Genomic DNA, 26,244 nt, shown 5'->3' on the forward strand with positions numbered 1-26,244 from the left:
CTCATCACTCGTTTTTTCGCCCGGTATTTCTGACTTTTTTTTTCATTTGTGGAATTTATATAGTATATATTTTTTTGTAGCATATACGGGTTATGGGGGCGACGGCATAAACCAGCCTAGACAGTTTTTTTTTTCTCTTTATAATTGCTACTGCACAATAAAATTAGGGTAGCGAGGCCTCATTCTTGCGAATACTGCGGAAGCTGTGGAGTTGGCGACGTTGCCCTCATCGTTCCCCTCCTCCTGGCTTTCGCATACTTTTCCAACCCTGTGATTTATTATACAATAAAAAACTATGCTAAGTCTTAGCCTTTAACCTCCATCTTTCCGTCCCAACCACCATCACTCTTTTTTCCCTTACCTAGCTGTACTGTATTATACATATGCCTGTGCTTTCTTTTTCATATAGCTTTGTTTGACTCTGCTTCTTCCGATCCGTTTCTATGTTTTTCTACGTTTTCCTTTTTTCTCTCGGCTAATCTCCGTACTCGCTCTCTCACTTTCACTTTTTTTTTCTGTGTTGAACTTGTTTATACTTCTTTCGTTCTCTCCTTGTACTGATTACTTCGCCCATCAGAGTTCTTTATTGCATGCCGGACAAATTGGTGGACACGTTACGAGAGGAAAGCGGGAGATTCCCCAATTGTTGGTTGTGTGGGAGCATCTTTCGCAAGCGCTGCAGCGAGTTAGAGTGTCCGTCGTGCCCACTCTCAACTTCTACGCAAGTTCGCGCTGAGAACCCAAGACGTACAAATCCATCACCAATAGTTGCCGGGCAGGCAAATGTGGTCGAGTGCAGTTTTGTAGCATTTACGCCATGACAAAATGAAAAAAAATATTGGGGAAGATGTGGGTCGTGCGATCGGTCTATAGCACCAGCTGGCCACGTCACTCGCACAAACTGCCGCGATCACGAGAGAAGCGCGGGCGCACAGGCGACCACGCCCTGTTCAAGCACGCGCGCTTGGCAACACGCGCCTCTTTTAACACGCGACAACTTTTAAAGCGCGCCCTGCGCACCCTTTGCGCCATCTCGACAGCGATAACAAGAACACGCCGAAGTTACCGATGTCTAATACCCCTGTCACACGGCCACCACCAAACTCCGTTGAAATGCGTCAACGTAAATCTCCCCTAGGGGGTTCGACGGAGAAAGAGTTGTGGCAGTGCCACACGGCCATGACGAGGTTGTAACTGTTGCCGCGAGGGGGCTCAGCTAGCGCTGTTTGATGTTAGGAAATGTATTCTAATTTCATTATTCTAAACAAACACTCGTTGTGAATGAGTACTACAACGAAAGAATGTTTAATAATGCCAAAATGTATTATTCTTTCACTACGGCCACTTCGTGCTCGAAATTTTTTTCTGACCTCTAGACTGCTGGGGACGAGAGTACCTCGTTTCGCTGCGAAGGGAGATCGTTGAATGTCATTTGCGAAATGCTCCATTTACCTTCGCTTGCGTATGGGTGGCCGTGTGACACGGACCGCATCTTCGTTGTCGTAAGGACGAGGGAGTTAAACGGTCTTCGCGAATGCCCGTGTGACAGGGGTATAACCCCCGTAATCACAAACGCTCCTCGACTCGACTTTCGCCCTTCCCTTGACAGAGTTGAGCACTGCGCCGCTGCGCGGCTGAAAATGGCGCTGCTCTACTCGAAAATAGCAGCAAATAATCACTGATATGCAGTGACTATCCCTGCCTAGAGATGGCGCTCCCAACAGCTTGCTCCAGTGAAGGTGGAGCGTGAGTGAAGGGGCGTTCTAGAACACGGGCGTAAGTACTGCCAACAGTAAATGATGTATATAAATAGCTTGCCACCGTTAACAAACTGAAGAATGTTCGCTTTGTGGCCGAGTTCGCGCAGCGAAGCGAGGGCTCCTAGGCTCGACTTCCAGTGACGGAACGTTTCCTTCTAGTTTTGTTGCAGTTTTTTATACACTTTACAACGTCATGTCCTGGACGGAAATGCGTCAGTGCAACCGTGGTGGACCCCGGCATAAAACACTTTACTGTTGAAAGCTCCGCTGGCCTCCGATGCCGGATTGACGAAGGAGCGCTTGTACCCTTTACACAAGCCGACCGAGGGCGTCAGCTATATCCTACACCGCACAAGTTGTACTATGGTATTTTTTCATGTCATGACATTTTTGTTCATGCTCGTTTTCTTTCGGACTCTACCAATGAGAGGGGGTGGGGGGCACACGGTGAAATTCAGCCCCGTTCAACGATGAACTTTGTGCACCTCTACTGCTGAGAGTGGAACCCGCGTGCATCAAAATAAACCAATAAATGCACGTGACAATACGAAGATGCCGGACGAGTGTTGCGCTGATGTAGAAAATATTAGTTATAGCTTCTGGAGCTTGAAGTGCATGTTGGTGTACCACAAATCAATACGTGTATAGAAGTGCTGCTAGGAATCATTATGATCAGTCAGAACTATGGCAAATTTATTTATTTATTTATTTATTTATTTATTTATTTAACATACCTTACCGGCTCTTGTTAGAGCATAGGGTAAAGGGGGTGAACGGGGGCTTACAGAAAAAAAGAAAAAAAAATGAGAACGTGTACAGTTCAAATATACAAATAAATGCAACATAACAGCGACACTAATAACAGTAATAGAACAACGAAAATACAGTCACCAAGTATATGCACCTCCATACAAATGTCTATGAAATGATGCTAGATGTAGTGAGAGAGTAGTTTCTCGCGGAACGCGTTGTTGTTAGTGACTGAAACTATCTCGTCGGGAAGATCATTCCACAGTGAAAGAGTTGCCTGTGGCAAAGCAGATAAGTTGAACGCTTGCAAAAAAAAATAATGCCTGCAAAAAATGCCTGCCAAAAAAAAAAAGGCGGGGGGGGGGGGGGGGCGTGCCTGCTCTTGTGATGTTGTGTGTGTTCCTTACTCCGTGTCCTTGTCGGTGGTGTAGCGGTTACGATGCTCCGCTGTTGAACCGAAGGTCGCGGGTTCGATTCCGGTTGCGGCAGTCGAAATTAGATGGAGGCGAAATGTAGAGACCAGTGTACTGTGCGATCTCAGTGCCCGACAACGAATGCGAGATGCTCGGAATTTCCGGAGCCCTCCGCTACGGCGTCTCTGACAATCATTTTGCGGTTTTGGGTCGTTGAAACCCAGATAATATTACTTCTGTCCTGGTCATTGCACGCACTTTGATAACGTCCGGCTGCAGACACACGAAATAACCGAGTTTAACCACTTCGTAGCACTCACAAAGCATGGTCCGATGTGAACGTTTTGTTGTCTGAATGGGCAAGCTATTTCAAGTGCGTTTTGAAGCGAAGCGATGCGTTGGAGTTGCTAAATCGGCATCATTCGGCGATCTGCTTACAGTGCACCTTACTTAGCGGGAGCGTTCTCCTCGGCAACTATGGATAATATGAATTCGCTGCCGCCTGCGAAACCGGCCGATACGCGAGTCAATCACATTCAATAATTGGTGGTTAGTTGTATAGCAATTTTTTTCTGTCTCCATTCCGCGTCTATTCTTCGTGTTTGAAAAATCCGGCCAGAAATGAGCATCTTTAACGAGCTTTTGTAGGTGCAGTGGGACCCGGAAACATACCTGGTTCTGCTGCAGAACAAACACCTTGTTTGTGGGTGAATCACTCAGGATTCATAAGAGACTGAATAGTACAGAAACAAAGCCTCCCCGACTATGTGTGGTTGGATTTACTACAATAATATTAAAAAAACACACTCATTCACGAGTGAAGATTGTTCCAGTTTCTGAACTTCGATCACTATACACACGTCAGATGTAGGGCTGCTGTATCTCTCTCACGGAGCCCATGAGTAAGATGGCGTCCGGATTTCTGCTCACCACGCAGAACATGAAAGGGTGGTCAACGGCGAACTCGGCCACCTTCAGCTCGGTTCCCCCTTCTGGCGTCATCAGCTTCTGCCCCTTTTCCTTGACGCATACCACGGCGCAGTGCATCGCCTGCAAAAATATCATCATCATCATCATCATCATCATCATCATCATCATCATCACCATCATCAGCATCATCATCATCATCATCATCATCAGCTAGACTACGTCCACTGCAGGACAAATGCCTCTCCCATGTTCCGCCAGTTAATTCGGTCCTGTGCTTGCTGCTGCCATTTTATGCCCGCAAACTTCTTAATATCATCTGCCCACCTAACTTTCTGTCTCCCCCTAACCCGCTTGCCTGCTCTGGGAATCCAGTCAGTTGCCCTTAATGACCAGCGGTTATCCTGTCTACGCGCTACATGCCCGGCCCATGTCCATTTCCTCTTCTTTATTTCAACTATGATGTTGTTAAGCCCCGTTTGTTCCCTAATCCACTCCGCTCTCTGCTCGTCTCTTAAGGTTACACCTACCAGTCTGTAACAACAACAACAACAACAACAACAACAACAACAACAACAACAACAACAACAACAACAACAACAACAACAACAACAACAACAACAACAACAACAACAACAACAACAACAACAACAACAACAACAACAACAACAACAACAACAACAACGTCACCCCCGCATTTGAAGCTTGACGAACATAGCTAATATTTTTTTTTATCAAGGCTGATTAGGGACCGCCTCTTCCACTATTGAAAAAGCCTATTTCAGTAAGCTGTACCGCGGAAACTCTGATTCAAATGGTTGAGTAGGCACTTATCTTCCCAGCTTCAGTAATATCTTTCACCCGTAAGTGTTTAGCATTTTCTCAAGACAAGTCTGTACTGAGCAAGTCTAAACTATGGATTTAAACGGCGGATGCGTCCGCATTCTTTAAAGTGTGAACAGAAAGAGCGTGACACCTGCAAGAATATTCAAGAACGATGAGTGACACTCCCCCCCCCCCCCCCCCTTGAGTCTGTCGTTTAGACATCGGCATGTGTGATTCATGCGTGATTCTGTGCTCATGGTTTAAACTTGCGCTACGTAGAAAGTTAGTACTGCCGTTTCCGTTCCTGCAGTTTTTTAGCTCACATACAATATGCTTTTGTTGACCCAGTGCACCGCTTGCGCGTAGACAGCGATCAGTATTATGGCATCACGCACGAATGGAAAGATGCAGTTACAGCGCTTTGGTGCACGACCGAAAAAGTAAGGGATAACGTTATCGCTGTGCTGCTGCTCCAGCGTGGCGACAAGGATCATGTTGTAGATTTTCAGTGACATCTGTGAATTCGCTCGGGGTGCTCGTAGGTGCTACTGAAGATGGGTGCCCACAGACGTTTTCGAATGTTTTAGCTTATGGGGGTACATAATGACTGGTGCGTGTTTTAAGCGAACCTATCAGTTCTTTCTTATGCTCTTCCGTACCTGGGAAACGTGGTAGCCCTTGGTGCCCACGATTCCCGAAAGATCTGCAAAGCCCGTGAAGACGTCCTTGATGCCCATGGAGGAGAGGGTATCCTTCATATTAATCACCTGCACAATATGGTGACAGACATTCTCAGAGCTGAGCCGAAATTGAGCATTTCCAAGAACTATAGCAGTTTATAACTCAAGGAAAAAAAAGTCAGCTCCATTTGCACTCATCGCTGTCCCCCTCACCGGGAATTCGCATAATCGCGTCATCCAATCGCGTTATCTCATTTTGGTGACGTCACTTAGTTCTCGGGCGTTTCTGATAGTTTGCTTTCACGTGTATAGACACACGTTTAGTCGCCGGCTTTAGATCGATAGTCGAGTGTCCTAGTACATTTCGTCATGTATTCTGGCATTGCTGCTCAGCGAATTCAAGTGTTTTGTGTAGAAGCAATTAACCTTTAACTGTTAATATTTGTAGTTTTTACATTAACTGGTCAAAAGTAGTTTCAGTTCAAGCGGAAACCAGTGAGTATAGGGCTGTTTTTCATAGGGAAAAAGGCAAGCCTGCCGTGTTTGTATGTGCAGTACTTGCGTTTTTTTTTCTTAGGTTGCAAGCGAACATACCACTTGTAAGCATGTAGTCTGTCTAACGTCGTAGCCAGGCTACTTGCTTACAAGTGGCAGGCAATAAAGCCCGCATTACTGTTGTTGTCAACAGTTCGTTTTCCAGGAGAAATTTTTTATGATTTCAGATATAAGCGCACAGCATCGCACTAATGATGGCTTTTTCAGCCCTTGCAGCTTCTTTAACACTTCGTGAACAGGCATCTGAATATTTAGCGCCAAGGTGATGTCGGCACCTATAGCGGACGGAGGAAATGTGCGTACTTTGGCTCGCCAGAAGCTGCAACTTTGCCAGACAGGTGAGACGAGTGAATAATGGTGTGGGGCTCAGGAATATCGTGACAATTTCTAAGTTCTAGTACGGTCATAAAAACAAAACCGAAGGTAATATGATAGGCAGGCATACAGGGCAGTGACAGGTGAGTCTCAAAAAATAGTGGTTATTCACGAAAGAACAGAAAACAGTGACCTGTATATGTACTATGGTTCACTGCTAAAGCTAACGCTCAAACGAACGCTTTTCGTTTATAATGCTTGACACCTAACGGCAAGCGAACGTCGAAAAGTTTGTGCGTAGCACTACAGCGCGTACAAAAGAGTCCTAACTGCTAACCACCAATAGTTCTATATGAAAATCGAAACCACTGTGCTTTGGGAATGGTGTGAAACGCACACAAGCGCAGTACGCAAGTGCTCCCTTTAACACTTGTCTCGCCTGTACACACCTGCTTGGCGCAAAAGCGTGGCAAGCTGATGGCCACATCGCGCTCTTCCTTGATCTCGTTCACGTAGCGCAGTAGCAGGTCTCCGGTCAGCTTCTCTTCCAGCAGCGCTAGTCCGTCCAGTTGGCGAGGTAGGAATATGATCATCGACTTGTCTCGGCGCCGGTACCTTCATTTGTTCGGTACAAAAAAAAAAAAAAAGGTTTAGTTGAGGCTCGCGCTTACTCTGTGGTTATGTCGTTTGGTTGCTCAGCACGAGAGAGGTGGTACGATGATTGGCACTGACCGAATCACGGTGGAACTGAGTATTGGAATGCTTATGTAATGGCATTTACACAACCCTGACATTTTGTCGTCTAGATGACCCAGAGGGTGCTCGCCACGGTGTTAATCGTGTTCTTAAACCAGCTTTCGTCCCGGTCATGGCGGTCGTATTTCGATGGAGGCGAAATTACGGGAGCCCTTCACTACGGCGTCTCATGTAATCATATCGTGCTTTCGGAACGTGAAACCCCAGATAATATTATTAATATTAAACCAGGTTTCTTAAAGGAAAACCCTTTTTCATGCGCAATATGTTTCAGAAAAAAATTGAGATAGGACAGGGCAATCACTAGTTTATTGCTTGAATCGGGGGAGTATATTTAGACAGTAAGCTGGCCGAGGAGAATAAGTAACATTGAAAAAAGGAAAGTGACGGCGCATGCGCAAGACAACCCATTCACATGTTGAAACGGCACTTCAACTCACGAGAACCCGGTATTCGTTGTCTAACAAGTTGTCTAAGATTGACAAACACACTCCGTTCCTGCCTTGCAGTTAAAGAAAACTTTATACATTTCGGGTGCCCTCATATACCCATATCTTGCCATTACTTGCCAATCATAGAACACGGAGGTGCAGCAACACTTGACACAGTGATTTGATAAGCGTGGGTACACCCCCTCTCGCTATCGCTTTCCCGTTCTCATAGTTGCTTCATCATCTGGCCCACGTGATAGTAGATACTGTACCCACCACTTGAGCAATAGACTGTTTGCAAGTGCGCACTCTGGCAATTGTCATTTTATTCTTGGAACGTTTCTCGCACACAAAAAAAAAAGGGGGGGGGGGGAGATTTCTGAAAGGATGCAGTGCTAGCCATCCCAAGCAGCTACTTCGTTTCGGCTGCTAGTCAGAAGGTCGCGGGTGTGATCCCGGCTGCTGCGGTCGAATTTCGATGGAGGCGAAATGGTGGATGCCCGCGTACTGTGTGTGGGATGCCATTGTTCGTTAAGAAACACCAGATGGTCAAAATTTTTGGAGCCCTCCAGTATACGGCGTCTCTCATAATGATACGGTAGTTTGGGGACGTAAAGCCACTGATTATCATAACAGCTACCCTGTTGTTTCATAAGTAACTTCGCATTTTGTGATTTAGTAACACTGTGTGAACATTGCAAAGAACCTTTCACCGCGAATCGTGTTTTATTAATAAGATAACGTGTCCAGTTTTAGTGAAAAAGAAGACACGATACAGACACCTCTGCACCCAACGTTAATGCTACCGTAAAATGCAGTCGTACCCACAGAGGACGCTTTTCGTTTTCTTGAGACCGCGGGTACTTTAAAAAACTATAAGCAAAAGTTTGATTTTACACTTTTTATCTTACTTCATCTTACCGTCTCATAAAAAAATCACATCGTGTCTGGCGCATCATAGCCATTGCTGCTTTTGTGCCATAAAATCCAACTAACTAACTAACTAACTAACTAACTAACTAACTAACTAACTAACTAACTAACTAACTAACTAACTAACTAACTAACTAACTAACTAACTAACTAACTAACTAGCTAACTAACTAACTAACTAACTAACTAACTAACTAACTAACTAACTAACTAACTAACTAACTAACTAACTAACTAACTAACTAACTAACTAACTAACTAACTAACTAACTAACTAACTAACTAACTAAGAAATAACTAACTAACTAACTAACTAACTAACTAACTAACCAATAATAACTAACTAACCAACTAACTAATAAATTAACTAATTATACAACTTACTAACTCCATTTCATGAATAGGGTGCAGTGCGAAGGTAAACAGCACGGACTAAGAGACGGCAGCGATTACGTGCCAATTCCTTATGAAACGTTATTTCCGTCGCCCCGTCGACCAATGAAGACAATTATGCAAGCGTGTTCCGCACTTGAGTTCCAGCGCCGTCGCGTCGATCTCGGCCAGCTCGGCCACGGGAAACCGGCCCGACTGGTGCATGACGGCCACCGTTCGCGGGACGTGCGGCGAGGAGCGGAAGGTTCCGCGAGTGGTGTCCTGCAGGCGGAACTGCCACTTCCAGTCGCCGCGCAGGTACGTCAGGCTGGCCAGCACCATGGACGAGGTGTCGGTCACCGAGTGTTCGGGAAACACGTCGCCGCACTCGAACGCCGACAGGTAGTGCAGCCACTCGTTGGTGCGATCGCGCACGCCGGCCGCGTCCTCCGCGAAGCTCACGTACCTGGCGGGGAGGATGAAAGAGATCGATGGAGTGGAAATCATTTCCTAGGAGTGAAGCCGTGCCTCTGATAAGATGGCGGCTGTGGCGGCCATCTTGCCAGGGGCACGATAAAGTATCACCGTTGTTTAGAAAAAATTTCTTTCCACAAACGTATAACACTCAACAGAACATTTCCTTCTTAGACGTACTCTAACGATGATGACAAAACAGACGTCATTTACATGAACATGGATATGAGATGACGTTGAAAGAACAAGTACATTCTATGGTTCACACAAACACAACCACAAAAATACTTCAAGGTAAACAAGAGACACAAATAAAACATAAATATGTGCATTTTGCATAATATGCAAAGTATTTGCATTTTGCATATGTACATTTCGCATATCACCGTTCAACGATTAAGAACGGAGCGCTTCCCTCGAACGCCCAACGAGTGTAACGTGGAAACTTTTTTCGGGTCATATAGTGCTCCAAGTGCGTCTTAGTGTTGCTAGTTTTCCTTCGTGAGCCTCCGATTGGAGGGAAAGTACTTGGGAAATTCAGTCACCCATTCTCGTCTATATGTGTTATCTCGTCGGGAACAACCGTCTTTTAATGAAAAACTGGCGTAGAATTTGCACTAACATATCAAAGCACCTGATCTCTAAGTGGGAACTATCAGAAAAGAGCATGTTTCCGCCATCTTGGCAATGGCAAAAGATGGCTTCACTTCTGCTGGCAAGGCATTGCAGGAGCTTCCACTTCAGCATTTTTTAGATGCGGAGCATCTAATACTCGAGGCTTGTAGTGCGGCGCCGTCCGCAAGCTTCCTCCTCCTTCTTCCACCATCTGTGCATCCCTTCCTCCTCTACACACCGCGCACGCTTCACTCCTCCACCATCTGTGCACCCTTCCTCCTCTACACACCGCGTGCGCTTCTCCTGTTCACGAACATTCGCTAGCTGTATAATGTAGCGCGCATGCGCCGTCACGCTTCGAGAACATCGGCAGCTGACGCGCGCGCATGCGCCGTTGCGCTTCTCCCCCTTCTCGAACATTCGACAGCTGACAGTGCATGCGCCGTCGCGCTGTATATATACTCAAGGTCGGCGCTCGCTCGCTCAGTTGCCGCTCGTCGGTTGGTTTGTACGGCGCGTCGACGTCCAAGGTCGCGGTGAAATGAATGCCAACGAATCCACAAACACAATGATCGACGTCCCTTCGACCAGCGCCGCCCTTTCGCATACGTGTGTACGTGTTCACTCATTTAACACCCCCTCCTACAACCACGTTTACCAATTTAGCCATCGACCCAAGTAAGTCGCAATTTAACACCCCATTTCACAACCACGTTAACCAATTTAGCCATCGACCCAAGTAAGTCGCACTTTAACACCCCGTTAACCAATTATATGCTCCGCATCCTCCTCAGTGTTCCCCCGAGGGAAGCTGCGGGCAATTTTTTTTAAATCCTCCTTGACGTATCTTACGGGGAGCGGAATTGTCATTTTTTTAGAAGGCGCAGTGTTTCGCTTCATTCGCATAGAAAAAAAAATAAAAGGTGGAGTGGTTGCTCAACACGTTAGCATTTCTATTAATGTACGGTCGATATAGACGGTTTCAAGGTTGCACCCAAAATAATTTTTAGTCACCTCATTTACCGGCTGTTTACGGCGTAACAGAAAGCACGTTTTCAAGTCCTTTTCAAAGGTAAGGAAAATCCCTCTTTCGTTTTTCACATAAAAGGAACGTGTGTAAAGTACAAATAATTCTTTCATTGCTCATGCCATTGCTCTTGCATTGACGGACGGTGTACATGACACAATTTATTCAGACTCCAAGACCGCTATCAAGGCCTTTCAGATGGGCATGGTGGCTCCCCAGGTCCTACAGATTATTCAAAAAGTCAAAGACCTCAAAAATCACTCATTGGTCTGGTTTCCTGCGCACCTTGGAACCATTGAGGGTGCCTCGCTCAATCCCAACGAGGAGGCGCACTCGGCTGCACGAGGTTTGACTGACCGTGTGCCGGGTAACGCGTCATCTCCTGGGCGACCTGAGCCTCTCTGCTCGTACAACGAGATATGCAAGCACCACTATCTGTCAAGAAGACTGCTGCCTCTACCACACTCCTCGCTATGCAGGGCCCAAGCTGTTACTCTCCGACTGCTACAAACAAACACTTACCCGAGCCCTGCGGCACTGCACACAATGTACCCTGAACGGTTTCCAAGCCCGGACTGCCCCCTGTGTGGTGGTTATGCGGACTTCGAGCATGTACTGTGGGGCTGCGCCTCTGCCGGTCCCCCTTTCACCCAAGAGGAAATGAAGCGACTCATTAAGGCCCAGGACCAGACCTCTCAAATCCTGGCTGTCCAGAGGGCCCGCTCGAGGGCCGTCAGGTTTAACCTGATGGTCCCCGAGTGGGCCTAGCCAGGTGACGCTGAGTTTACTCGCGTCTATTGTGGACCGAATAAAGTTGTTTCACTCACTCACTCACTCATAACTTTTATGTAGCCCAAAAGAACATTCAATTTAATATACTTTGTCAAATAAGACGTGAAAACTGGAGAAAATCAGCGTGCTATTTTGTAAAGGTCTTGTTGTACACCAATGCTCTTACGGCGCATCGGCATACACTGGACACAGCCGAATGCTAAGGACGTCCCTGATCGTTCTACGTCAGGGGCGTCCGTCAGTACGAGTCATGGTGCCCGTCGCGTCTTGGACGCCTTTGAAGGCGCTTGTCTTCGACCTTGTTGTCCCTACGGGGACTAGTGCCGAGACCGTCGTTGATGCGACGGCCTCAATAGTCGGCCTCTCAGAGGTATACTGCGTGCAGCATCAGGGAGCTCGAAACTTCCAAGTCTCCGTTAAGAGCATGGCCTCCATGTCTCTAATCGTCAATGCTGGCTGCCTGGTGATTGGCGGCGAGCGTGATCAAGTCGTTCCCGTTGGCCCACAAGTGACCAACGTCGCCTGCCTGTTCCTGCCATCGTTCGTTTCAAACGAAGCTCTCGTCCAAGCGTTATCCCTATATGGCAAGGTGCTCACTGTCACCAGTGGTTTGATGAGCGGGCGACGCGGCGTACTCACTGGAACGCGGTATGTTCGAATGGAGATGAACGCCGCTAATCCTGTGCCGAACTACCTGCGCATCTCCGGTCACCGTGCTACGTTTGACTACCGTGGTCTCCAGCGTGTATGTCGAAGATGCGGCTCAGGGGACCATCTACGAGCCCAGTGCACAACACCGTATTGTGGTCGCTGCGGTGTGCACGGTCACGTTAGTGAAGGATGTGACCGCCCATGTCGACGCTGCGGGGACGGCCACCCAACTGTGGTTTGCCCTGTCCGCCGCTCTTACTCATACGCTGCCGCTGGTGCCTTTCCACCACTGACACCGGCAACGGAACCAACTACCGACTCGGGGGACGCAGAGGAGGTCACCGACGCTGTGCTGGCCTCACCCCTACAAGTTCCTTCAAACGAAGCGCACAACGAAAGCGCGATTGTCGATGCGACGCTTGGCGCGTCGGCCTCCCCGCTGGTGCAGGAACCGTGCGCTTCGAAAGACGCAACGCACTGCCCTGAAAACGGCGTCGGCGTCTCTTCTTTGACGCCACTTGATGTTCAGTGCACAAATGACCCCAGTTATCAGGCTGCTACTGTTGGAGTTGGCCCTACGACCCCTGTTATTTTGGAAAACAGTGGCGAAAACACCACAGCCTCTTCTGTTGCGGCCGCTCCGACCATTTCGACATCGCGTCGTACACGTAAAAAATCGCCCACACAAAGGGTGCCTACACCAGACTGCCGAGACGCGGACAGTGCTGCCAGCATCAAGAATGTGGATCCAAGCTTGCTGGCGGCTCAGTCCCTACCTCCTCAGGACACGTCTTCGGAAGACGGCTTCAGCCTGGGACTGGATAGTAGCATCGGACTGTCTAGCCTTGCCGATTTTGACGTTGGAATGGGAGCTCCACGTGAAACAAAGCGAGGGCACACTTCCAGCTCTTGCTCCGATGAACGCAGTGATGGCCATGGTAAATCCCAACGGTCCAAAAAACCTCGACCCTCTTCTGGAGGGTAGAACAGTGCGTTGTAATTTGGTCGAGCAAGTGTCCCCTGGACACTTTCCAGGACACCGTCTAGAACTATGCGTCCAGGTTAGTCTTTACTTTTAGGGGCGAAGCTCCTTAGGGCGGGGGCTGTGCGTCCCCTGTATGTAGCCACCTCTAGTTTAGTTCTTGCAGTGTTCACTAGATGGCGGTACCGTCTCCTGTATGTAGCCACCTCTCGTTTAGTTCTTGTAGTGTTTACTAGATGGTGGTACTTGTAGCTGATAATGAAAAGATGCAAGATGTTATAAACTAGAAAGCGGTACTTGTAGTTGATGAAAGACGCGAGATCTTATAAAATAGGAATGATGTCACATATGGCGCGTGTCATTGGTTGAAGGCAATCGTTCGATTTAGTGCGGCGACGTACGCTAGGGGGAGCGATGTAATAAAATCGAGTGGGCAAAATGTACAGAGGATTCATGGTTTACCAGGTTTACCTCCTGAGCTTCGCCCACTCATCATCATTCACTTCGTGGATATGGCGGCACTTTTTATTATGGCTACTACACTGCATAATATTTCATTGAACGTTCAGGGTTTTCGCAGTCCGGCAAAGCAGGCTGAAGTGATTAGTGTCGCCCGCGCTGCAAATTGTGATGTTTTGTGCCTCCAGGAAACAAATTTTTAGGGGCGAAGCTCCTTAGGGCGTGGGCTGTGCGTCCCCTGTAGCCTGTATGTAGCCACCTCTAGTTTAGTTCTTGCAGTGTTCACTAGATGGTGGTACCGTCTCCTGTATGTAGCCACCTCTAGTTTAGTTCTTGCAGTGTTCACTAGATGGCGGTACCGTCTCCGGTATGTAGCCACCTCTCGTTTAGTTCTTGTAGTGTTTACTAGATGGTGGTACTTGTAGCTGATGATGAAAAGATGCAAGATGTTATAAATTAGAAAGCGGTACTTGTAGTTGATGAAAGACGCGAGATCTTATAAAATAGGAATGATGTCACATATGACGCGTGTCATTGGTTGAAGGCAATCGTTCGATTTAGTGCGGCGACGTACGCTAGGGGGAGCGATGTAATAAAATCGAGTGGGCAAAATGTACAGAGGATTCATGGTTTACCAGGTTTACCTCCGGAGCTTCGCCCACTCATCATCATTCACTTCGTGGATATGGCGGAATTTTTTTCTCGCTATCCGACGTGCTTGCTTTTAAACGAAGGTTCAACCTAGATAGTTATTTCTCTTTTGCTACATATTGTTTTACGGGAGTAGGTATTATTATTTTTAACCGAGCTCTATTAAGTGATCATCATGCTTTTTACGATGGCGTGGGCAGGGTTTTGGCTTTAGACTGCTGCTACTTTTCTTTCAGATTAAAGATACTGTGTGTGTATGGGCCAGCGCAAGCTGGACAGTCTAATGACTTTTTTAGAGACCTGGATGTGTTTTTTCTTGACGGTCGTGATGTCATTTTGATTGGCGACTTCAACTGCGTTCTAAATACGCGAACCGATGTACAAGGTCCTGGCTGGGGCTGGTCTGCTTGGAATTCACGCGAGCTTCGCCGCCTTGTCCACCACTTTTCATTACTAGACGCGCACAATGTAGTGCACGGAAATACCTTTGTTTGGACATGGCGACGTGGACGATCCTCCAGCAGGCTCGACCGGGCTTATATCCCACGAGCGTTAGAGGCGTTTGTCTCTGATTTATGCGTTCCGTCCTTCCCACCTTCTCCTGTGTATGTATCTGATCATCGGCCTATTGTCTTGAAGCTCGAAGTTTCATTTTCTTTCTCAGAAAAGCCATGGCGTCTTGATGTTCGCGTCCTGCAGGACGCGCGCTCAAGATCAGATTTCTCACGCGCAATACGTGTGTCGCTCACGGCGTCTGGTCCTGAAGATTGGGATGCGCTTAAAACACAGTGGCGCCTGCGCTGCGCAGTAGAGGGGCGTTCGCTTCGTCGACGCGTTTCTGAAGAGCTTGCTGATACCGCCATGAAGTTACGCATTGCTTTGCGCGCCGAGACGCCTTCTCCTCTGATGCGAGCGTGGCAGCGTGAACTGCGTGAACGCTTTCAGCGCTTGACTGCTGCTTCGTCCCTGGCGGCAGCAGCATGGCGCTGTAGACACAACCCATGTGCACATCCCGAGGTGCTGCGCTACGCGAGACATTCCTTTTTTGGGCAATCAGAGTCACCTGTCTCTATGACAGCACAAATACCACCTGCGCAGCGGCTTCCTAGGCGTGATCGATCTGTTTTCTTGGCGCATTTTGAAGCAATGTCGTGTTCGGCCATGCGGACAAACTGTGATGAAACACCGCCAATGCTTAGAAGTTTGCCCCGTGTTCCTCAAGAAGTTGCAGATTGCCTGCACATCCCTCCGTCGGCTGAAGAGGTAAAGGCGGCACTGAAATCTATGAAACGTGGAACGGCCCCAGGGCCAGACGGTTTACCTGTTGAGTTTTACTTGACATTTTGGGATGAGATTGGTGCTACATTTACCGCGGTAATCTGGCGATGCTACGAGGACGGTGTCTTTCCATCAAGTTTTCGAGATGGACGCATTGTGCTTATTCCAAAGGGTGATGCTTCCTCTGTTAATCCTGAAGATTGGAAACCTATCACGCTCCTCAACGTTGACTATAAGATATTCGCGGCGGTAGCCGTTCAACGTTTGAGGGGTCTGTTGAACACCCTAATAGGTCATCACCAGACTTCATCAGTGCTTGGACGAGAAATACACAGCTTGTCATATACCACACGGGATATCATAGCTTATACTTTGTCGCGATCTGCGCGTGGTATCCTTGTGTCTTTGGACCAGGAAAAAGCGTTTGACCGACTAGAGCACGCGTATATCTTTAATGTGCTCACAGCCTTCGGCTTTTCTCATTCGTTTGTGGAAATGATTAAAAATACGTACACTGGTCTGAAAAGCACACTAGTTCTGGATGGTTGGGAAAGTGCTGCCTTTTCCATAACACGTGGGGTCCGTCAGGGATGTCCATTGTCTCCTGTGCTATTTGTCCTCAGCCTTGAGCCATACTTGCGTGCTCTTGACGCGGATTCACGTGTCCGGGGTCTGGCGCTTCCTGGTAGCGGTGTCATGAAAGTCACAGCTTTCGCTGATGATATAACCTTGTACCTTTCAGATGAAGATAGCCTTTCACGCAGCCTGCATGTATTTTCTCAGTATGGCGACATTTCAGGTGCAGCGTTGAACATCTCCAAATCCCGGTATTTCTTCATTGGCTCTCCAAACTCCAGGCTTAGCGCCGGTGTTCCCATTCAGCCGGCCGCGTCCCTTCGTATTTTAGGTATTTCATACAACCACTACGGCATTTGCGAATCTGTTTGTTTAAACGCTCTCGAGGAAGTAAGACTGAAAATTCAGGATGCACGGGATTTTGACTTCCCGCTTCTTGAGCGGAGGTACCTTGCGCAGACTGTATTTTGCGGTCGCATTTGGTACCTTTCTCACGTCGTGCAACCATCTTTACGTATCGAGCGATCACTGCAGTCTGCTTTGTGTTCCTTTTTTTGGTCAGGCGGCACTGAGTTGGTCTCTCGCGCGGCACTGGGACAGCAGCGTGCTCAAGGAGGCTTTGCTTTCCCTTCAGTGTCCATACGCTGTCGGCTGCTGGCACTGCGTTTCCTTTTGCACCTAGTGCAAGGGGAGGAATCTCCCGCACGAACGCTTGCATACTACTTTCTGGGTACTCACCTTCGCCATTTGATGCCTAATGTGCAACTTAACAGGGGGCCACAGTCAATAACACTTCCTGCGTTTTATGCAACAACTGTTGCATTTTTTCGCCATGTCAAGTCGACCTGTCCTGGCATAGACGTTTTGAACAACTACATAGTTGAGACAACTGCTGCTTTGTTGCTTCCGTTGGTCCCGCCAGCCCGCCGTGCTCGCTCTAGACGGGTGTCTTGGAGCTCCTTAACGGCTTCTTTTCTGCCTGGACACCTTCGGGACTTCATGTGGCGCCTGGGATGGGGTGTACTTCCCACTCTCGACCGCCTCGAAAGGTGGAGAATAGTCCAGTCAGCAACATGTCCGAACTGCTCCCTTCGGGAAACAAATCAGCATTTTCTGAGGCATTGTATGATTGCTCGCGTTTTTTGGAGAGCCGTACATGCTGGATTTCACTGCCTCAGAGTAAATCGCTTCGTTTCTTCTGGGCGTTGTTCGCGAGGCCGCTTCGCTTGTCTTCTCATTGTTGCCGGCGCTTTCTGCCTCTGGCGCAACCGCTGCGAGGCGGTTGCAGCGGGCCGCCGCCGCCGCGCGCTCTACCCGATCCGAGAACGATTGTACTCGGAGCTGCTGTCTGTTTTGTCGGAGGAGCTCTTCTTCCTCGGTGAAGAGGAATTTCTTCGGCACTGGTCTTGCCCTTTTGTGTCGGTCTATGACGGACGAGTGAAACTTGTCTTTCGGCCGGCCTGGTATTGGTAGGCTGATCTGTCGATGTGCCGGCAGAAATGGCATGCCAACATGTAAATATGCAAAATGTACATATTTATGTTTTATTTGTCTCTTGTTTACCTTGAAGTATTTTGTGGTTGTGTTTGTGTGAACCATCGAAGGTACATGTTTTTTCAACGTCATCTCATATCCATGTTCATGTAAATGACGTCTGTCTTGTCATCATCGTTAGAGTATGTCTAAGACGGAAATGTTCTGTTGAGTGTTATTGACGTTTGTGGCAATAAATTTTTTTCTAAACAAAGCGAGAACTTCTCTACCGTTTGGTGTACGAAGGGTCGGCTTTCAGCCTTCCCATAGTAGAGTGCCGAGTACTCAAAATCGTTAACAACTTTTTCTGAACACAAAGCGAGACGCTCCTAGAATGAGGATTTGTGTGTAAGGTAGTGGCCTCACCTAATGTGAGGCCCACGGGATGGCTTTAGGCTCTCCCATAGTCGAGTACTAAGTACTCCAAATCGTTAACCACTTATTCTAAACACACAGGGTCTGCTGGCGTGTCGTGGAGACACGGAATGGCTTTATGCTCGCTCATAGTAGAGTACCAAGTATTCTAAATTGTTACCCCTTTTTTCTAAAAGGCCCTGTCTTTGTAGACAGTGAAATGATCTATTGCATCCGGAAAAGAAGATGCAGTGAATATTTTGCAGTTCATACGCAAGCACGAATGGCTTGAAACCTCTTTATATAGCTATGTTGTGGATTATTACCGAAATGAGCGATGTTGTCAGCATATCCACGGAGTAAGCACTGTATATAAACTTGGTTCCTCCAAATGTAGAACGTATATCTCCACTGATGCTGAAGTAGCATGAATATGCACTTGCGCCATATGAATGGATTGGTTGCAGAAACCCTAAAACTTGTCTGATAATGTTTGTTCATTTGTTTCATGCGTACTTGAGGTCCACATCGAAGGCCCTGGCCAGCGTCGGCAGGTCGTTGACGGACGTGTCCTCTGGTGGCCTGGCACGCAGCTGTATGCGATTGTTGAGCGTGAAGTAGGGCCGGAACACGGTGGGACGGGAGCAGGCGTGACGCAACACGTGTTTCTGCGCAAGGTGCACGTAGAAGACGGTGTCACATGATTTTGCTCGCCATGACCTAAAGTCACACACACACACACACACACACACACACACACACACACACACACACACACACACACACACACACACACACACACACACACACACACACACACACACACACGCACACGCACACACACACACACACACGCACGCACGCACGCACGCACGCACGCACACACACACACACGCACGCACGCACGCACACGCACGCACACACACACACACACACACACACACACACACACACACACACACACACACACACACACACGCACGCGCGCGCGCGCACAACATATACAGGGAGAGAATGATAAGTGGGGTGAGCGGCCGTTCGTCTGTCTATCTGTATGAATGTCTGTGGATATGCTGGACTGGCTACTTCACCGGAAGGACGCGTGGTTGCCTTAGACCATAAGGAGCTTCGCCCCTAAAAACGCCTATAGAGGAATAACAGTGCCGAATGAATCAACATGTTATCAACACCAGCGGGCGTATTTCACCTGATGACCCAGGTTGCCACTGAAAGCAGCAGATACGCTGAAATGAAGAAGCACAGAGCAGTGTCGTTTCTTGTTGAATGATGTGGATTCGAACCGCTGAGCAGTGCCGCCTACGAGTATATGTAAAGGCGTTATGAATTATTAGATGCGAAGCTGCTCTTTGACTGTGGGACGCTGTCCGTGTCTCCGTGCCCACGCGCCGCACCACGCTCCCCTCGCAGCAGGTGTTGGGGCGGTGCCAAGCAGGTCACGCCTTCCCTCGCAGTGCGTGGTGACGTCACTCTCTCCCTCGCCTGCCGCGCGTACGCTGCGTGTCACCTCTCTCTCGCTTTATCCTCTCCACCGCTCGCAACGTTCGAGCGCACATCAAGTGAACACTCTTTCGGGATTCGCTCGCAGGATTTCAAGCTGGACGGTTGTGCCCTCGCGATCTCCGGCATCAGCGTAGCTCCCGCCGACTGGTTCGCCCTCCGCGGTCTCCTGACGCCGTGCAGCTCTCGCATTGTGGCACCCCGCCCTTGGACTGCTTCGACCGGATCCCCACTTTCCTATCTCATTCTGTTTCTCTCGCTTGGCTGTCTTCTTCTCCGTCTATTTTCCTTCTATTCTTTTTATTCCTCCTTCCCCCCACCCCTATAAGGCACTGCGCCGTGTCGCCTGAAGGCAGACAGAAATTAGGTGCCTTTTTCCTCTTCTTTCTAACCACTACCACCACCACCACTCTTTCGGCTCGTTTATCCTCGACGGAGAGGACGCTAGAAAGTGAAGCTCCTTCGCCCGCCGAAACAATCGCCGAAGCAACTTGGCCGCCGTCGACGGCGTTGTGAGGGTTAGCAAAGCTGATAGCGTTCGCGAATGGCGAGCAATGACCTGCGGTTATCTTGCCTTCCCATGTTCATTCATTATATATACCGCTATATACCGTAACACGAACTCCACTTCTTTCAGCCTTCTACCAGAGTCTGCTTTCACTCAGCATACAGTAAGCATAGTAATCGCGCTTCCTACTGTAACGACGAGGAGAAGTGTCACCTGCAAGTCTATCTTTGCGCATTGTATGTGCATGGCGTTGGCGATCTGCTCGGCCGTCGGCCCCGCTGCCATGGAGTACAGAAGCGCCAGCGTGGTCTCAACGACAAGTGGCGAGAAGACGACGTTGCTCGTCGGCTCGCTCCTCGACTCGACCAGGTTCTGCAGCAGTTCGACCGTGAACTGCGCGATGCTACTCCGCAGCACCGCTGGATCGGGCTCCGATCTGTTGTTCAAAGAAATAATGGTTCTGAGTCAAAGGAACACAAAGTGATATACGCTTATTTGACGTAGTGTTGGATTCTAAACGAAGTGAAGTTTGAGTAAGCTATGCAGCACCAGCGGATGATATGAGCGCACAGCTTAGGTGCACGTCTTGCTGTAGATGCTGTCCTTACGGAAAGCGGGCTCGCTAGGGGTAGGCTACACATAGGTCGAGATACCCGACAGCTGGAGCTCACAGATTTCATAGTCACGAAGCGTTAGCGGTCGATGAAGTGTGTCATTGGACGCGGGTAAGCACGCAAGTGAAGGCCACTTGGTGCGTGTACGTGCGAATATCGGTGCAATACTTCAGTTCGGCGTAGACGTCACCAATTCATCTTAATGGATTCGCGTAAGTGCACGAAGCCGAATAAGAAACACCCATGGTTGAGCGATATCTAACTGTTTTTTTAATATTCACTTAACGACCCTTTGATTTGCGCGATCTAGTCGAAAGAAAAAAAAAACCTCACGAAGAACTCACATGGCACAAATTGTGATTACATGCACTAATGTGCAGATGACAAGAGCTAAATTTCTTTCTGAAGCAAGGTAACAGAGAAGTGGCTAGCACAACTTTCTTTTTGCTTGTAAATGTGAAAGGCCTTCACTACATTCGTTTAGATTTCGTTGCGATGCCCGCGTGTAATGACGGTGTGGCTAAAACACCCTCTTTTCCGTTGCTTGAGAAAGAACTTTCGCTCTGGTATTTGTACATCAGGACATGTGATCACTATTTTCGCCATGTTCGCTTTCCACAAGTCTTTTAGACCAGATTGCGCAAATCGGGAGGCTAAGTGAATGTCAAAAAAAAAAAAGCGTGGCTGGTCCCCCCATATAGTGATTGGTATGACACGAAAGTCAAACGTGTCTGTACAGAAGTAGTTGAGCTTTTATTGTGCACTGTCTCAGCAACAGCAGCAATTTTCAAAGTTGACGTTAGGAACGAAAAAAAGTTCAAAACTTGCTGGGCGCCCTTCAAGCAGAAAGCAAGCACCAAATTAGCCTGTATAGGACGAGCGCGGACTAACAACTGTCACAGCTCGACACTTAAAGCGCGCTGTTCATACAGAAAGAAAGACGCATGAAACGGGCTCCCCAGTTTATATAGGGCAAGCGCGAATGATAGTTACAGTTCTTCCTGCGTCGTGTGTCAGCAGCGCGCTCCTTTCCTAAACGCGGCCGTGGCTGCGTGCGAAGTGAAGTCCTTCGTCTTTTCGCGAATTACGAGTCTGATAAACGCGCGCAAAAAAGACTACGTTCCGTGGAAGCGTCGCTACGTGGAGGCGACGACCTTTACCGCTCTCCTAATGCGAGCACGTCGCGCCATCTCGCCACTGATAACAAAAGGACACTAAAGTTCCGAAGCTATGCCAAACGGTGTATTGTGCATAAAAATGGCTTGCCGTTAGTATTCCAGGAAATTTAAGCCCTGTGGCGTTGTGGTTAGCGCTACGTGCTGAGAATTGAGAGGTTGCTGGTTATATTCCGCGTGACAGATGCTGCCCTTTTCTGTTTTTTTTTTCTTGGCAATCTTTTAGTATATATTTTTCAACGTCACTTCCCTGACCAAAATACGTCAGCGGAGCCGCGGTTGACTTCGGCATAGAATACTTTTGCGTTAATTAAAACTGTTGGATTGCGCACGTCCACGTGTTGTCTCCGTGCAATTCCGCAAATCCGTTAAGAGTGAAAACCGGTGGTCATTATAGAAAATCTAAGATGAAGTTCGGATGTGACGCTATATAGCGCGGCCGAGCTATGCTTTGCTGCTGACAGACCCTGCCGGCGAAGGCGGTCTGTCGCCGGATTGGGCGGTGGCAAGGTGAAGTCCGCGCGTGCGCTCCCAATTCAGCCCAGATCACTGCTAATCAGCATTGGTTACATTGTGACTCATGATGCAGTCCGAGTGCTCTGGGCACTACGCGGAAACTGGGGTAGCAGTGTTGTGGTAAATGTAGCACCGTAGGGATTCCCATACGACAAGAGCAGCAGAGCCCCTGGACGTTGTTTTGGAAGCCTCATGGGCGTGCCTACAGAAGCCGTATGGACGTGCGTACGAAAGTGAGTAAGCATCACTGCGTGTGAATTGGCGTAGCGTAAGTGGTTGCCGGTCAGCGGTGGCGAACGCGACTGTTACCTTAAATGAATGGCGTTGAACTCGTGCACGGAAATGACTACGAATGTACTTCAAAGTTTAGCTGTGCCGGCACGTGCGTTGCGGCTAGCGCATGGAACGGTCCTTAGCGGCAGTAGTCGAGGCGGTGAGCGGCAACGCGCGAACGCGAGTTTGTTTCACATGCGCCGCTTTTGATGGATGCGCGCCGCTCTGGTTGGTAGTGTTTGCCATGCTACAAAGTCGGAGCTTGCTGGAGTGGAAGCTTCCGCAATGACTTGCCAGCAGAAGTGAAGACAGCTTTTGCCACTGCCAAAATGGTGGAAACATGCTCTCTTCTAATAGTTGCCACTTAAAGATCAGGTATTTGACATGTTAGTGTAAATGTTACGTTAGTTCGATATTAAAGAATTGTTGTTCCCGACAAAATGGCACAGAGAAACGAGTATGGGTGACTGAATCTCCAAAGAGCTTTGCCTCTAATCGGAGGCTTACTAAGGAACATTAGTAACACTAAGACGCAACTTGAGCAGTATGGTACTCGTTTTCGTTTCCACATTAAACTTGTTGGACGTGCGAGGAAAACGCTCCGTTCTTAATCGATGAACGGTGATACTTTATCATACCCCTAGTAAGAAAGCTACCATCTTGCCATGGGCACGGCTTCACTTCTAGGCAATCATTTCCACTACAGCATTTTTTTAAAGACGATAATCTTTCTTGGGGACCTTCGACGCAAATACTTGGGTCTGTCTATCTGTCTGTACATTAGTCTGTTTTCCACTCCTAATGACACCGGGTACTTGAAACGGCCGACCCTATCCACAGCGCCCACCAATGTTGCTCAAGATTTAGCGTTAATACTTGTGCGATTGTCAAATAATAAGCACTTATTGCGCAAGTCTGGGGCACCATAACAGCACGTATATGCTCTGCATGTGCGCCTTTTACTAGAAAAGGCATACATAAGGGACATTAAGGACCGTAGCACTTATCACGCGGCGCTGACCATGTAACGCTTTCACGAAAAGGTGTCTTTCCAATGCTTTGCTAAAACGCGATGGTGGTGGCACCTACCCGTCGCCTTGCGTTCTACACCTTATTACCTCTGAGACGGGCGCGCATGACAGTCTCAGAGCCGCACGTTTCGTTTTCAAGATAGCTGCCAGATAACGCTCACGTGTGACGTGACTTGATGCGCTCGTTCGCCTCCGCTGCACGCTCGAGGCACTCTGACGCAGTGCCTCCAAAAATCCATTCCACGATTTTCTTGCGTAGAACATCAAATAAATGTTTTGTTCACTCTCTCCACACGCAAAACTATCGTCTTTCGACGACATTTGCAGATTACATGCAGATACGGGGCCATTTTTTTTAAAAGTCCTCCTTCATCGAAGCGAGATCCTTCCGAAGCTCGCGTGTGCCTGCTTCTCGACCCCGCTCCTTTCGTCACGTGCACTCCCCCTCCCCCCCCCCACTGCTTCCCCCAAAGGTCAGATGCTCTACTGCAAGCGAATTTCGCGAACTCAGGCGATGTTCAACGCAGCGTCCAGTAGACGCTCTAAAAACCTGTTTTGAACTCGTGCGACAGCTAGCGTTCCTGTCTTGGGGCAAAATCACTCGCATGTGGAATAGGCTTGATGTTTTCGGTATTTGCACAGGCTGTTTGGGGTTTGTTTAGGCTGACAGAAAGATAGCAACGTAGTATAACTCTCACACTCCGACGCAGTCGGTGGGCCCTTCTACGCCGATGAGGGCGAAGCGATAGCTGTCTGACAAGGTCGAGGAGCTGTCGTTCTCATCGCGTGCTTCGAACAGGTTTCGGCCGGTAGAGGCCGACGTGTCGTCCTCTTCGTCGCCTACACCACTGCCGTCGTAGTCGCTGGGTCGCCTTCGGCCGAGCTTGCGTAGGTGTCGATACATCCTTCCCTGGTGATCATTTGGGGTAAAACGCGTTTTATAAAACAAATACTGAGAGATAATTTGACTCTAGCGAAGTAACTTATAGAAATATTAACAGTGATACTAATTGGGGTTTTACGTCTCAAAACCAATAAGTGACTGTGAGAGACGCCACAGTAGAGAACTCCGGAAATTTGGACCATCTGGTTTTCCTGAACGCGATCTGTCATGGCATGGTACACAGGCCAATTCACCTCCATCAAAATGCGATCGCATGGCCGGGATTGAACACGTGACCTATGGGTCTGCAGCTGAGTAAGCAGCATATGTAAGTGAAAGCGTTACATATGTCGCTTTCGCCTTACATATGTCGCCTAATGAAACATGTTGATTCGTGCTGTACGAAAAGGTAATGACGCGACGCAAGCCAAAGAAAACAAGATTTCCTATAAGAAAAAGCGTACAGAAGTGAGCGTTCTTGCCTGTAATTGTTTTCTTCGCTTTGCGTAGAGTCATTACCTCATGCACAGATAGGTTGCAGCGCGACAAGTGAAGATCGCTGTCAACACGTCTGGCTAAAAGAGAAAAAATCACCGTCGTGGGATGACGTTGCTATATGACGTATGCATGACGTCACAGGTCGCCAACGTTTATCATGTCACCATGAGGTCCCTGTGACTTCATGGTGACATGGCATCACATCACACCATCGCTTGGTGTTAAAGGTGGACTGATCTCAAAAGTAGTGAGAAACCCTGTTGAATGGAAAAAAGCTTTCAATGGAGATATCAACACACTCGGCTAAATAAACGAAGTAGTTGGCTTTCACCATCGATTCGTCTCAGGCGATCGCTTAAAGAACCACGTTACCTTCGCGCCAAAGCATAAACTAGGCATTGTAATGATCAAATTCGAGCCAGGTCACATTTAGTGCGAACCATGAGATGCCCTTGTATGCCCATTGAAGTATAATAAGTATTGCCATGCGTGTCCTGAAGGACCATTGCCAAATTGTTTATTGCTTGTTACGTTACGCCAACTCATTCTTCCCTTTAGTCCCACAGAAACCTTGAAGTTTTTTTTTCGCATCAACGAGAGATCTACAGGTAGGGCCCTTTTGCTCTAAAAAATAGACTATGGGCGCTGCTTTACTCAAGGTAGATTGTCGATGCCTTCGATGGGAGCCATGATCGCGTACTCAGGTGCCGTGAAAGCCCATCGGAGTGCACAAAATGAGGTTGAGTTGATTAATGGGACAGAAATGGGAGTCAGTCACAAACTGCTGCTGATGCTGAAATACATACCCGGTAAGCCTTCTTCTTGTGCTGAGGGCACGACACGTTAGAGTTGATGATGATTATAGTCCTTGCGGAATTGATATAGGCCAGCGGATGATACTGCCTTTTTGATGATGATGATAACAATTGCCCTCGCACAATGGCGCTAATCTTGAATGGCTTATTAGTGGCACGAGCAAGAAAGGACATCCTCGTTTTTCTTTCAAGCACTTGTGGTCGAAACCTTAGCTTCGGTTTTCTGAACACTCAGAAGGGACTCTCACGTAGCTTCTATGTGAGACGCGTCAGCGTACTGTGGGTACGTCCATGCCATGTGTAT

At 48.3% G+C, this 26,244-nt stretch overlaps 2 protein-coding genes across 2 annotated transcripts in view; one reads left to right on the forward strand and one right to left on the reverse strand.

Annotated features, from left to right (window-relative positions):
* Window positions 1-2,998: 2,998 nt before the first annotated feature.
* Window positions 2,999-24,648, reverse strand: LOC119168158 (ipis-1). The gene is made up of 7 exons (XM_037419563.2): window positions 24,443-24,648; window positions 20,349-20,571; window positions 18,626-18,777; window positions 8,875-9,183; window positions 6,675-6,840; window positions 5,335-5,442; window positions 2,999-3,973 (listed from the first exon to the last, which is right to left on the reverse strand). Exons 1-7 carry the CDS (start codon window positions 24,646-24,648, stop codon window positions 3,785-3,787), a joined length of 1,353 nt encoding a protein of 450 aa, XP_037275460.2. The 3' UTR covers window positions 2,999-3,784.
* LOC119167834 (uncharacterized) overlaps window positions 22,430-26,244 on the forward strand; it is a 54,919-nt gene continuing 51,104 nt past the window's right edge. The window contains exon 1 of the mRNA XM_075867337.1: window positions 22,430-22,673. The gene's annotated coding sequence lies outside the window, so the exon portion shown is untranslated. The remainder of the gene's footprint in view (window positions 22,674-26,244) is intronic.

Source organism: Rhipicephalus microplus, chromosome 6 (assembly GCF_043290135.1).
Source record: "Rhipicephalus microplus isolate Deutch F79 chromosome 6, USDA_Rmic, whole genome shotgun sequence".
NCBI lineage: Eukaryota > Metazoa > Arthropoda > Arachnida > Ixodida > Ixodidae > Rhipicephalus > Rhipicephalus microplus.

What these genes read in the sequence shown, in the direction of transcription:
- LOC119168158 (XM_037419563.2), bottom strand. Translation starts at nt 24,648, where the DNA reads ATGTATCGACACCTACGCAAGCTCGGCCGAAGGCGACCCAGCGACTAC. An exon ending in GCCTTCGATGTGGACCTCAA is followed by an intron (nt 9,184 to 18,625) that starts GTACGCATGAAA and finishes CCTCCCCGCCAG; the next exon opens with GTACGTGAGCTTCGCGGAGG. An exon ending in CACGCTTTTGCGCCAAGCAG is followed by an intron (nt 5,443 to 6,674) that starts GTGTGTACAGGC and finishes CATATTGTGCAG; the next exon opens with GTGATTAATATGAAGGATAC.